This window comes from Ochotona curzoniae, unplaced genomic scaffold (assembly GCF_017591425.1).
Source record: "Ochotona curzoniae isolate NIBS_2020 unplaced genomic scaffold, NIBS_Ocur_1.0 patch175, whole genome shotgun sequence".
NCBI lineage: Eukaryota > Metazoa > Chordata > Mammalia > Lagomorpha > Ochotonidae > Ochotona > Ochotona curzoniae.
The window spans coordinates 1,063,501-1,077,412 of NW_024466723.1; the positions used below are offsets into that span (position 1 = coordinate 1,063,501).

Consider the following 13,912-nt stretch of genomic DNA (forward strand, 5'->3'; position numbering starts at 1 on the left):
CCAGATTTATTCTTTTTTTAATTGCCAGGTTTGGTTTAGATTTATAATTTAAAGGTAACTGGCAATGCACTTGATAAGGTCGTGCACCTATCTGGGTGATGGAGCTGGATTCCTTTATGCTGGTGAGTGGTGAGTGCAGGGGGAGGGAGAGTGGTCGAGTGTGTGTGTGTGCGTGTGTGTACCGCACACTGTGCCCACTTCCCCTTCTGGTTTAGCTGTGGGAAGGTCTGAGTGTGGGGCCATTGGAAAGCAAAAACCAACCACTGGCTTTACTTCTGAGACGGGAATCAGTAACTACCTTTTCTGTCCCACAAGATATGCAAAAACAATGGTATGGTTGAGCATGCTTCAACAGGCTTAGTTAAGAGCATGGACATCATGGCTCCTGCACCTCAGGCCATTATGGCATTGCACTGAGTTCGAGCATGATGTACCTGACTAGCCCTTGCACCTCGCAGGACTTGTCCATTGCACGCGAGAGGGTAGTCACTCTTATAACTGCCTTGTCGAGACATTGCTCTTTACAACCGCCATGGTTGTAGCCCATGACGGGTAAGATAGACCCAGACAATTATCGGTCTAAGACAGGGACTACGTCAAGCTACGCAGCCTCCCTATGACGGATCGTGTGCCTTGAGTCTACAACCTAAGACAGGCCCATACCAGCTTATTTTAAAAGTAAAATCGTGAGTTGTGTTGGCATTAAAACTGTATCTTAAAAAAAAATACCACATGGGCCCGGCGCGGTGGCGCAAGTGGTTAAAGGTCCTCGCCTTGCATGCCCGGGATCCCATATGGGCGCCGGTTCTAATCCCGGCAGCCCCGCTTCCCTTCCAGCTCCCTGCCTGTGGCCTGGGAAAGCAGTCGAGGACAGCCCAAAGCTTTGGGAACCTGCACCCGCGTGGGAGACCCACCAGCATGTGTAAATATCTGTCCCTGGGATCAAGCCTTGGAGGGGAGCAAAGGAGATTCCCACCAAACCCCTGCTGGCCTACAGTTCTGAATGCAAGAACTGGGAATGGGGGTAGACCAGGCTGAACATAGTTGCAAAGTCCCTCAGCATGTGTGTGGGCTTGGCCTGAGGTGTGTCAGAGTGGGCTAGGCTCCAGCACCTGTGGCATTCATGAGAGCCAGAGTGGGTGTGTGATAGGCTGGGCTAGGTTGTGGCACTCATTGATTTGCATGAGAACCGGGTCTGGGGGTTCAGGCAGGGCTGGGCTGTAAAACTGCTAGCCAGTGAGGACTGGACTGTAGCAGTGAGAGCCAGATAGATTTGAGCTGGAATGGCAAGGCTGCAGTAACTGCTGGCTAATGTTGGGAACAGAAGTGAGCCAAATCAGGCTGAACCAAACACCCACCAATGTGCACAAGATCCGTGACTGAGTGTTGGTCTGACTGGGGAACTAGGGGAACTCCCCTATTAAGATGCAGTCCCGGCTGCTGGGCGTGAGGACCATGGTTGGGAGCAGGCCAGGCCAGGCCAGAGTAGGATACAGTGCCTGTCAGTAGACAAGTGGGTCAGGTCTTGGGGTTGGCCACTAGGGAACCAATGGAATAAACCTAAACAGCGACTGCTTTTTCATACTCGGGACTCCTCTGAGGACACTCTTTTTCCTCTCTTGTGTTGCTGCCATTTCATAAGCTTAAGTCTGGGTTAATTTTTCTTCCTATTTGGTACCCGTATATTGGTGACTCCTAACTTAACTGCTGGCAATACATGATTGTACAAAGACTGTCAGTTTCCTGTTAAGAAAAGCATTCTCTTCCTTTCTGACAGTTGAAGAAGCATCTGTGGGGAATCCCAAAGGGACATTGCTGAGATGTTGCAGGCCTGGAAGTGGAAGACCAGCACAGAGTTGATTATTGATCCAGAGATGGACACTTCAGAGAAATGCAACCTTGATATTCCAGACTCTACAAATGAGCAGCTAGACTTGAATGAGAAATGCGATGTTATCAGTGCACTAAGGTAACCACTGCCTTAATTCTCAGGGAGCAATCTAGAAGACTCAGTGTTGCTATCATTCATTAAGCTGCTCTTTTCAAGTCCACAAGGAGATAGATCCTTGGTTACTTAAAAAGCAAGTCAAGGGATTAATCTATAAATCCTTACAAAAGGAAATTGAGAAAGATCCACTTTCTGGAAAGGAAACATTCAAGAAAAAATGGATGAGGTTAAAAGAGAGATAAAAGCTGCCCTGCTGATGCAGAGTCTGTTAGGGAAAGGACGATTCTTCCTAAGAAAGTTATAAAGTACCCACTCACAGCACATCAGCCTGGCGCCCACCCCAAGCACAAGGCAAAGATTACAAAGAGTGAAAAAAGCCATCAAGGGGCCAAAGGGCCTAAGGAAAAGGCAGCAGCGTGAGACAATCAGGAGGAAAGAGAACGTGTGCCCCCTGGTGGAGGGCACCCTGCAAAGCCAGCTGGGAAGAGCAGGAGCCAGGGAGCAGGAGGAGCTTCATGTGGCCCAGAGGCCCTGGCACCTGGTGGCCAATGCCTTCTACCCAGAGCCCCCACTCACAGAGGAGCACAATGCCAGGGACGCCTCCTCCCTGAAGAGGAGGGCAGGCCATCTGCTGCAGCCCATGCAAAGTCTCTCTCTGAGCCAGAAGAAAGGCTGATTGACACATGAATATTTTAAAAATAGCAAAACGTAGGACAAAAAAGACAGAGGCAGCAGAACCATGCACAGCTTCAAAGTCAATTACCACTTAAGTAATATTGATCTCCCTCCAGTGTTCAAAACCCCCAAAGCCAAACGGAGACTAAAGTTGAGAAGGAAGAACTCCCTCAACACATGGAAGTCAGAATTCCATAAACCCATGGAAAAAGGCTTGCGTTGCTTGGCCTACAGAGATTCCCCTCCCCGAGAGCCTTCTCCCTCTTCTGGAGACCCGAGTTCTCAGGATTTGCCTTCCCTGGAAGCGATGGCTCTTCCAGTATCTCCTACAGAAGACATTCTTGAAGCCAGCCTTGCTGCAGCAAATTTAAACACTTTGATGGATAGAATGGCTGGCCAGAAGAATCTCCCCCTGCCAGCGCAGAGGCCGTGGCACCTGGTGGCCAACTCCTCCTACCTGGAGCCCCCAACTCACAGAGGAACAGGAAGCCAAGCCGCCTCTTCCTTGAAGAAGCACATCACGGATGGGTCACCTTCTGCAGCCCTTGCAAAGTCCCTCCCTGAGCTCAAAAACAAATGGTTAAAAGACACCATGCTTACATTAGAAAATCCAAAGGTAGAGTCAAAAAGAGGCAACAGAACCAAGCTCATATTCCAGAGTGAATTCCTGCTTACGTAAAATTGATCCTCATCCTGTCTTCAGAACCGTCAAAGTCAAACTGAGATTAACATTCAGGAGAAAAATTCCCTCAGCACAAAAATGTCAGTAAGCGGCCTCAATTCCTTGCACTACAGAGTCTCATCGACTTACCTCCTAAGCCTCTCCCTCTGCTGGAAAGTTTTCCTCCCAAGGTCTGAGGAAAGTGCTTCTTCAGAAGTGGTTGCTCTTCCAGAATCTGATAAGATGTTTCTAAAACAGCAGTGCTGCAGGAAACAATTTAAGAACCTCTGGAAGACAGCAGGGCTCTGCAAGTAGAAATACTCCTTGCCTAGATGAAGGCATAGATTAAAACTCTTCAAAAGCTTCTGGAGGCAAAGCTGGGGCCTCAGCCTGAGCTTCAGCATTGTGCTTTATTGGCAAGCCATCTTCGGCATTTGCTTGCATTGTGATGGTATTCTGTAAATGTTCAGCCCTCCTTGTGTAGCCCCTGCACTGCGGAGGCGGTTTCTGCAGGCGGGACCGCCCAGCCCAGCGCGGTGTTCAGAGCCCTCCTGGTGTGTCGCCCACCCACAGGGTATCAGGGTGTGGGGGATTCTAGACCCTCGCTGGTAGTTTCTGCGCACTGAGATGCACTGGCCCACACAGCGCGGGAATATTTGGGGCGCTTTCTTTGTGCCTTCTCAGCACCCAGGACTACTGTGCGCCACTTCCAAGGCACAGATTTGGCAGTTTCAAGGCGCTTGCCCTGTGTTCTCAGAGGCTGAAACCTCTGCAGGGGGGGAGGGTAAAAGGAGCACCCCAGAGGCTTGGGCTTTGTGCCCGCCCCTGGAAGGCTGTTAACCCTTCCCTGGCTCACCCGAACCTCCGGCTGTTGCAGTCTGCCTCTGCTGCTGTTGAAGACCTTTGCCGGTGACGATCCCTCCCGGTTTCCTTGTCTCTGGGTCGGCTGCGTCTCCTGTCGGCTGCTCTTAAAGGTGACTCAGCAGGTCTGGAGCGGGATGCCGTCTTCCCTGCCTTTTGTTTTGTTTTGTTCTCGTTGTTCTTCCGAGTTGTGTGGATCTTTTTGGCTCCACACTGTCCAGGGAACTTCACGCACCTCTCCCTGCGGTTCTTTGCTGTTCCTCTTTGCTGCTTCTGTAGCGTTCTATCCCTCTCTCACTGGGCTCTCCCTCACAGCCTTCCTCCTACGTCGGCCATCTTAAAACCCGATCTTCTGCATTTGCTTGCAATGTTATGTTATTCTGTAAATGTTCAGGTTTAGCAGCCATACTGGGCAAGTCCATGTGTTGTTGCCAGTGGTGGCGAGCTGAAGCTACGAATATTTCCTCTGCTTGCTCTGGAGGCTGAACTGTGTCTTCTTCAGGCTTGCTTTTAGGAGATTCAGCGAGTCCAATGATGTGAAAAAGAGGAGTGACTCAAATGTACTCCTTTCAAAAAATTTTAGTTTATTATAGGATAAATCCCTAGGAAAAGAAAAAGCAAAATGTCTATTAGATCTCTAGTGAGTAGGAATGAACAGAATTTGTATTTCTTAATGTTGAATATGCAGTTTTTGTCTAAACTACACCTTTGGGCATCTGTTTGAACATTCCAGAGCTCCTAATCAAACTTATAACCTCTCCTAACAGTCTCACCTTCTGGGTCTTTATAAATAAAATATACAGCATGGCTATAGCTCTTGATAAGACTCTGAAGGGAAAATTTCCTGGCAGCAAGAGATATGATCAGATGACCTTTAGTAGTCTCATCAAATTCAAGACAATGAGATCAAAGTTTGTACCTCTATCTGTAATTTCTAATATTCAGACGAATATTCTACTTTTATACCTGCCTGGTGTGGTTCTCTTTTTGGAACTAGTTCAGTTCCAGAATAAACCAGAGAACCTTTCAAATCATTTGAAGGGAAGCTACTCCTCAGATGAACTCATCATTTTGAATTAATTCAGAATTATATTATCCTTAGTAGGAATTCTTTTCTGATTTCACGTCGTCTTGACATTGCGTAAAAGCAGATTTGTTTCAGCTGCGCAGTGGCAGCAGAACAGAAAACAGCATGAACTGGATTCTTGTTGGAAAACACTCACTTGTGACCATAGTAACATGGATCCCAGCTTGCCTCACTTTTCACCCGCATGGCTGCCAACTGCCCACTGTGGCTGTCTCCATCTCTAGTCTCTCTTCTGGAACTCTCCAGAAGTGGTTCTCAAACACTGGCTTCACTTAGGCACCGAAGATGCAAATTCTCGGCCCGGATCTAGAACTCAATCAGGAACTCGGCAGGGCTGGGGTGGTAGAGACAGAACCTAGTTCTGCAAGCCCCTGGATGACGTTGATGCAGGCTCGGTTTTGCTTCAGAGCGCTGCCAGGAACACGTGGCTCTCCTGGCTGGTGACTTTTGCATGACAGTCAAAGCCCTGGAGGCTGTGGCCCCACACTCCTTACGGCTTTCCTCCGTGGACTCCACAGGTACTCATGGCGTTCCTCAGACACTCTCCCATGTTTTGCCCTTCTCTCACTTTCCTTCTGCGGTCTGAGGGTATCGCCCCACACTGTCCTCCCAATGATGCCCAGTGGCTCTACACAGTGTCCTTCCAATGATGCCCTGTTTAACCAATATCACTCTCGCTACAGCCCCCTGATCCAACTTGGAGTCTCTTTTCCCTGTTCTGTTCTCCAGAAGCAATTTGCACATCATGTCTGTGCCCTTTTCTTTTTCACATTGTTACCCTTGCCTCTCCCCTTCCTTCAAAGCATAAACACCTTGAAAGCATGGACTTGGCCTTGCTCATGCGCACTGCTTACCATGTTTCCACCTGGCTCATGGAAACAAAGCAAACTCAGATACTTAGGAAATAAAGGAATAGCTAAGGAGTGAGTGAACGGAAGGAGGAACAAGTTACTAGTTTTTTTTTCTTTTAATTTTTTTTTTCTAAATCACTAGTGTTTAAGGAATGTGGTTGCATTACTCCACTGACCCTCTGCAGTGTGTTGTCATCGACCTGTTTGTTGGATCATGTTTGATTTCTGTGCGTGTTTCCCCTGCAAGCGATCTTGCAGCTCCTAGGAGGGTAGGAAGCCTGCCTTACACATTTTAGAGCCTCAAACTAGACTAAGTGCTTAGCATTCTCTTTCAGTTATGAAAAATGATGGCATTTTAAAAAGGGATGACAATATAGATGCCGACAGAGAATAACTAGCTTGCAAAGGACTTCCCACTAAAAGCAAGGAAGGGCCTGTTGTACTGGACAGTTATTATCTCTTCTGTTTTTCTCCAGATCAGGTCTATAAGGTTTGGGAGTCCAGAAGAAAAAGATGGAAGCAATTGTCCCCTTCAGGCCTAGAGAGCTTGGTCATTCAAAGGATTATTGTTAGTGTCAGATAAGGCTGTTTCTACCCACTGTCCTTCAGCTGTATAAATTGGAAAGAAGAATCTATTTCCTAAGAGTAGCAATAATCGGCCTAATAAAGATGCATGGCATTTGGAGCCCATTGTGGTATAGTAGGTAAAACAGCCCTGCCATGCCAACATCCCAGTTGGGCCCTGGTTTGAGTTCACTGCTCCACTTTCCATCTACATTCCTGCTATATGCCTGGAAAGGCAGTGGAAGATGGCCAAATCCTTGGCATTCCTCCCCCTGACCAACCCCTCCAAATACCCAGCTATTATGCTTGAAGAATACAAAATGAATAGTATGGATTCAATGCATGAGACCCTATACATACTTACAGAATTGTTATTTTAATACTAGAAGAAACTTTAGAGATTATTGAAACACCTTATTCATTTGATAGAAAACAACTAAAATCTCAGAAATAAATGTGCTTAACCAACTTACAAGTGCTGCAGGAATAGCAAGCCTTCAAATGAATCCTTATGTAATTCAGTCAAATAATTTTCACTGAGAATCCTGGATCAAAATGAAGAATAACAACAATTTTTATTCAGGAATAACTCTGATGTGGAGGAACCCTCAGTAGGGTGCCACTTAAATGCAAGTTAGATCTTTCTCCCTTTCTCTGTAACTCTAATGAGTTTCAAGTAAAACAATTACATCTTAAAAAAAAAAAAAAAAGCCCACATATCACACTAGTTTTCCTGTGTCTAAATGATGTGCAGAAAAACATAAGAGAAGGTCTGAAGCGATGTATATCACAGTCACAGCAGCTTACTTCAGGGATGGAATGTTACACTACAAGAAGATTTTTACTGTATCAGTTTTTAGTCTCTTAAGAACATAATCATGGAGCCCAGCATGAAAGCTCAATGGCTAAATCCTCATCTTGCAAGAGCTGGGATCCAATGTGGGCACCAGTGCACGTCCCGGCTGCTCCACTTTCCATCCAACTCCCTACCTTAGGGCCTGGAAGAGCAGTAGAAGATGGCCTAAAGCCTTAGGACCCTGAACCCAGAAGAGAGAGCCAGCAGAGGCTCTTGGCTCCTGGCTTCACCTCGGCTCAGCTCTGCCTGTGGAGGCCACTTGGAAAGTGAGCCAACAGATACAGAATCTTTCTGTCTCTCCTCTTTGTAAGAATAATTTGTCCAACAAAAGCAAAGAAATCTTAAATAAAAAATAATATAATCATGTATTACTTACAAGATGAAAAATAAACTTCAGTGGTCTCATTGCAAATACTGTGTTTTAGAACTGTAATAAGTAGAGGTTGATTTGTTAACATGAAGGGGTAAATACCTTTTCCAAGACATTCTGACCTCTAATACTGGACCAAAGAGTTTAAGATGCAGTTACTTTGTTTTTGTATCCATATTTAGAGAGAATATACTCACAAAGTCTCAGCCCAGCGATATGCTTTCCATACATTTTTGTCAATGTAGGATATAGCGTTCCCTTGGAAATTTCTGTAAAGAAGCACAGTTCATATCCTTGAATAGATAGGAACACAATGAACAGAACAAGGAAAACACTCGTAGCAACTTCATGGGGATATTGAATATGGATATTACTACCAGCTTTCTAGTTTCTAGAGCTTCACCTGATGGCAGGCACAATTAAGAAAGAAGAACATGGGGTCCTGGCACAAACGTTGAGGTGTCCCTTCAGAAGCTTAACTTCCTCTTTGTGCAATCTCTTTGATAGATAATGCCAATCAGTTGCATTTGAGGGACATACTGCCTCCAAAATTCCCTGGGTGTCTAAACTGGTCCTTTTGCAAATCAGTAAGAAAATAATTCAGCTGAGAACAATGGATCAATTTATCTTCAGCAGCAAATAAGAATAAAGAAACTCCAACGTACAGTAATTCTAACACTTTGGCCAAGTACCTTCTACTGCAATTATTCTACCTACGTGAATGGACATGGACAATGCAAAATCAGATGGACTAATGTGTTGACACGAATGGGTCACTGGCCATAGCCATGGTGAGGGATGGAAAAATCAAATGACTGAGCCAGGAGCAAAACATCACCTCCCTCAGGGAAAAGTGCAAGGGAGAGAAACTGGAAGGAGGGACACATATCCTCATGGAGATGGGAGTGACTTATGGATAGTGGAGTAGAGAGGATAGGATGATAAAGGGTGTGGGGGTGTAGATTCTGATATTTTTCTCTTTGTTCCATGATCCTTTGGCAAAGTAAGAATGTACCCATGAATCATCCACATTCCAAAGCAATCTTAAATACTGTAAGTTTCAAGTCTGGGTAACTTTGAGTCTTTACCTGTGCTTCTGTCTTCACTCCATCATCAGCAGTGCACCTGCATGGCTTATGTACAACACGGTTGTACCTGCGTGTTCTGCCTGGTGGACATTCCCATTCAACCAGAAGGCTTTGCTCTATGTTCACCAACATAAAGTATTAAAACTGAACACACCTCCCTCAGATTGCCTCTCCTTTCTGATTGCTGTCTGCACCTGTGAGGCAACTCACTCTCACCAGCACCCAGGACAAAGCTTGCAGTCATATTTTTTCTTCTGTGCATACATCCACCCACCAGCCTTTGATCAGTTTCTAGGTCCATCCGGCCTTTTTCATCTCAGGGACTTTCTTTTCATTCCTATCAGAGCTGGTGACTTGGTCTCATTCTCATTTTATTCCTTGATTTTACTAGAGGTCTTTTTTTTTAATGTCCCTGAAGTAAGCTTTCCTCTCTAGATGACTCTCCATATAGTGTCTAAAATCATATTTCTGAAACAGGCATTTGGCCTAGTAACTAAAACACATCTCACGTCAGAGTGCCTGGGCTCCTACCTGGCTCCAGTTACTGACTTCAGCTTTCTGCCCACACACACCCAGAAGGTAGTGGAGCTGGCTCCAATAGCTGCCCTCCTGCCACCCTCATGGCAGACCTGGGTTGGGTTCTTAGCCCACTTTGACCAACCCAGTGCCTGCTGTTCAGGCATTTAGAGAATGAACTAGCAAATGGAAACTCTCTCTCTGAATCTGTCTCTCTGCCTTTTGAGTAAATGCACAGAAAAAAATTAAGACAATGATCAATTTCTTTTAAAATTTTTAAAAATAATCTTTCTGTTGGGCCCGGCGCCGTGGCGCAGTGGTTAAGGTCCTTGCCAGGCACGCCCGGGATCCCATATGGGCACCGGTTCTAATCCCGGCAGCCCCGCTTCCCTTCCAGCTCCCTGCCTGTGGCCCGGGAAAGCAGTCGAGGACGGCCCAAAGCTTTGGGACCCTGCACCCGTGTGGGAGACCCGGAAGAGGCTCCTGGCTTCGGATCAGCATAGCATCGGCCCGTTGCGCTCACTTGGGGAGTGAATCATCGGACGGAAGATCTTCCTCTCTGTCTCTCCTCTCTGTATATCCGCCTTTCCAATAAAAAATAATAATAATAAATCTTTAAAAAAAAAATAATCTTTCTGTTTTGATCACCTCTCTCTTGCTTGAAAACTTTCAGGGTTTTCTGCAGCTCATAGTATAACTCTGAAACCCCTGTAGCTGATATTCAAGGTTGTTCATTTAATATCTTTCATTGCTTTGTAAGTCAGTTCTTGGCAGACAAGCTGTCTACTAAGCCTTGCTGATTCCAATAGTCAAGGGTAACAGGTCAGGCTGTCAGGATGCTGGCATCCCATACATATGTGGGTACCGGTTTGATGACCAGCTTCTCCACTTCCTATCCAGCTCCCCACTAATGTGCCTGGGAATACAGTGGAAAATGGCTCAAGTGCTTGGGCCCCTGAACCCACACAGGAGACCCAGAAGAAGCTCTTGCTCCTTACCTTTGGCCTGGCCCAGCCCCAGCCATTGTGGCAATATGAGGAGTAAAGCAGCAGAAGTAAGATCACTTTTTCTAGATCTCTCTTCTTGCTGTAATTCTGCCTTTCCAGTAAATCTAGTAGTTTTTTTTTTTAAGAGAAGGAGAAGGAAAGGTGACAAGAAAAATGTCACAATAGGAAGTCAGGAAATACAGGTTGAGTCAGGAGGAAGGCCCAGCAAGGTACTGAGCAAAAGGCTACCATGACAGACAAGATCTAGAGAACTCTGAGGAAGGGTAGTTCTTACAAGATGGTGAAGGTGTCATTGTGGGCACTGAAGGATCCTGGCACAGGCACTTGGTGGAGCTTCTGCCACGGGCTGAGATTGGTACATGACAGCATTCCATTTTTGCAGGTACAGAGCTCGCAGATGTCCGTGCTGTTGGGGGTGCTTTCTTTTGACTCAATGAAAGTAGTTAGCCGGGTAGCATACTCAGCAGCCTTGACTTCAGGATACAAAGTTGGAAACTGCCCTGCAGGTGGAGCTGTAGTCTTCAGGATTTTAGAAGGGCCAACCTCTGGAGCAGGGACTGGAGCTTTGATAGGCTCCAACTCTGAAGGCTGACCCGTGACTCGGGAATCTGAAGGCTGACCCGTGACTCCGGTTGATGTTGCTACAGTTACTATATCACTAGTTGGCTCTGGTGGCCGAGTTAGAGTAACCGAAATAGTTGTAGGCTTGACCTCTGTAGATAAATTGAGAGGATTGCCTGTGACTTGCTGAGTCTGGCTCCGGTCTGTATATGTAGGTGGCACCTCAGAATGCCTTGGAGGTGCTGCTGATGTAGTCTCCAGGGCTGTAGACTGTTCAGCCAACGTGGTGGGTTCTGGGATTTTGAAAATTTCTGTCTTCACAGCTTCAACTGTGACACTGACTGGCACTATATGCTGAATTGGAGCTACAACCTCCAATGGAGGCTCTGGAGGCTGAGCTGAGGTCTTCTGCAGGGCTGGAGATGATTCAACTTCCGCAATTCTGGATTGAAAAGCCAGCTGAATATCAAACGCCTGAACTGTGACTTCAGTCAGGTTTGGATGCTGCGCCTGAACCAGCTCTGCCTGTGGAAGTGTCACCTCAGGGACACCTGGAGGTGGTGTTTTGGCATTCCTCGGGGCTGTAGAATGTTCGACCTCCACAGCAGGACTCGGGTTTAGATGCTGAGTCAGAATTGCATCTGGACTCGTTCCTGTAGGTTCTTTCAGGGCGGTTGCATGCTCAGCCTCTGCAGTGGGTTCTGGACCATTGGTAGGTGTAGGTGGTAGGTTCAAGGTCTGATCTGTGACACTGGGTGTCACTGGAGGTTGAGGTGGAGCTGGCGTTGGAACGGCCACCTCTTGCAACACTGGAGGTTGAGCTCCCACCTCTGTAGATGGCTCTGTAAGCTGCACAGGGGTCTCCTGAGTGGTTGGAGCCTGGTCAACCTCTATATTGAGTTCTGGAGTTGGGGTATTTCCCAGGTCCCAATGTGCAACTGTGACCTTGGGCAGGGCTGCATGGTGAGTCTGGACCTGGTCTGGATGTGAAATCTCAGAGTCCAGAGTTGTTGTGGTCTTCAGGGCTGTAGAATGTTCAGCCTCCACACTGGGTCCTGGAGTTATAGTCAGCTGCAGCTTCAAAGGCTGAAAGGTGACCCTGGGTAATATTAGATACGGAGCCTGTTCCTGAGCTGGTTTGGGGACCGTTGCCTCCTCATCTACAGATTCTTGAAGTGGCTCTCGAGGTTGGGTTAGGGGCTCCGAAGAAATGACACCCTCTGTAGTAGGAGATGGAGTCAGGTAATATACTTGGGGTTGGCTTTTGGAACCCACAGTCATTTCCGGATGTTGAGCGGACACTTTCAGCCGTGGTGGAGACGGAAGGGTGATCGGAAGGGCCTCCAGGGGTTCAGCTGGAGATTCCCATTCTGTAGGGATAGGCTCTATCTCCTTAGGGGAAGCTGCAGTCTCATCCATGGCCTCTGGCTCAGCTGCAGAAGGTAAGGCTGGGTAAGGCTCAACCTCTGAAGGTGAAGTGAAGGTGACCTCAGGATCTACTGACTTATCCATACTTGTGGAAACTGTTGAGTGGTCACCTCCTTTCAGGAGTGTCAGGTCCAGCTCATTGTTCCCCGAGGCCTGAGCTGCAACTTCCTGTTGGCTTGAAAGTTATAGCCTCGGTCATGGTCTCTGCAGGGTTAACAGACACACTCGGCAATGTTGGAGACTGACCTTCAGGAGGAACTGTCGCCTCATGAGACTCTGCAGGTGGAGATTTCACTTCTTCGGTCTCTGACACCGGAGCTGGAGCTTCCTGCTGGGCTGGAGACAGTCTGATTTCCTCAGATGAGGGTTCCTCTTCCTGAGGTATTTCTGATGAAGAAATAGACTCAACCTCTTCAAAAGCTTCTGGAGGCGCAGCTGGGGCCTCAGGCTGAGCTTCAGCATTGTGCCTTATTGGCAAGCCATCTTCTGTATCTGCTTGCATTGTACTCTGCAAACGTGCAGGTTTAGCAGGCATACTGGGTAAGTCCATGTGTTGTTGCCAGTGGTGGTGAGCTGAAGCTACGAATATTTCCTCCTGGTGCTCTGGAGGCTGAACTGTGTCCTCCCCAGGCTGGCCTTTAGGAGATTCAGCAGGTCCAATGGACTCGGATGGCTGAGCAAACTGTTCCTGCTGGCCTGGAGAAGGTTCTGCCTCCAACGAAGGCTCAGCATCCTGAGTTGGCTGTTCCAGCTGGGTGGGAGGAGATGTGACCTCCACAGAAGGACGTGCACTCTGAGCTGGGGTCACCTGGTGGCCTGGAAGAGATTCTGTTCCCACAGATGGGCCTGGAGCGGGAGGAATTGGGGCCACCTGCTGGCCTAGAGGTTCCACCTCCACTGAAGGCTCAGCATACTGAGCAGACTCCTCTTGATTACTCGGGAAAGGCTCTAGGTCTACAGAAGGGCCTGGAGTCTGAGCTGGAGCCTCTTGTGGGATTGAGGGAGGGGATTCCCCTTGCGAGATCCCTGCAGGCTGAACTGGGGCCTGCAGCTGGCCCAGAGTACTTTGAACTTCACCACCTGGCTGTAGCGTAATTGTGAGCATCACATCCGCTGGCCTCCCTGTGATGCTTGGCAAAGTAGATTGCAGCGGTGGACGTGGAACACTGATCTCGTTTTGAACAAGCTGCCGGACAGCTTCTTCAGCAGCAGAGATCTGAATTGGAGACCCCTGCAGCATTGGAGAAGGTGTAGTCTCCTTGAGAGGCTGTGGAACCTGGGCTAGGCCTTCTTTTTGGAGCAACGAAGGCTGGCCCTCCTCAAGAGTCTCGGGGCTTTGAGGTATGTCCTCTGGCTGAAGTTCAGATGGTTCTGCCCCATCAAAGGGCTCCAGGAGCTCACCTGGGTGTTCCTCTAATTCCATCGGGAAGCCACCAGGA

General features: G+C 47.7%; 1 protein-coding gene across 1 annotated transcript; it reads right to left on the reverse strand.

Moving 5' to 3' along the window:
• Window positions 1–4,452: 4,452 nt before the first annotated feature.
• LOC121166561 (leucine-rich repeat-containing protein 37A3-like) lies at window positions 4,453–12,464 on the reverse strand. Its single transcript, XM_040995753.1, has 3 exons — window positions 10,759–12,464; window positions 8,071–8,142; window positions 4,453–7,192 (listed from the first exon to the last, which is right to left on the reverse strand). Exons 1-3 carry the CDS (start codon window positions 12,462–12,464, stop codon window positions 7,117–7,119), a joined length of 1,854 nt encoding a protein of 617 aa, XP_040851687.1. The 3' UTR covers window positions 4,453–7,116.
• Window positions 12,465–13,912: the final 1,448 nt, after the last annotated feature.

Bases quoted from the DNA above. Each gene is read 5' to 3' on its own strand.
- LOC121166561 (XM_040995753.1), bottom strand. From the start codon at position 12,464: ATGGATGAGACTGCAGCTTCCCCTAAGGAGATAGAGCCTATCCCTACA. The intron at 8,143-10,758 runs GTAAGAACTACC...GCTTCTTTACAG, and splicing joins AATGACACCTTCACCATCTT to AAATTTCCAAGGGAACGCTA. The intron at 7,193-8,070 runs GTGAGTATATTC...ATTTTGATCCAG, and splicing joins TATCGCTGGGCTGAGACTTT to GATTCTCAGTGAAAATTATT.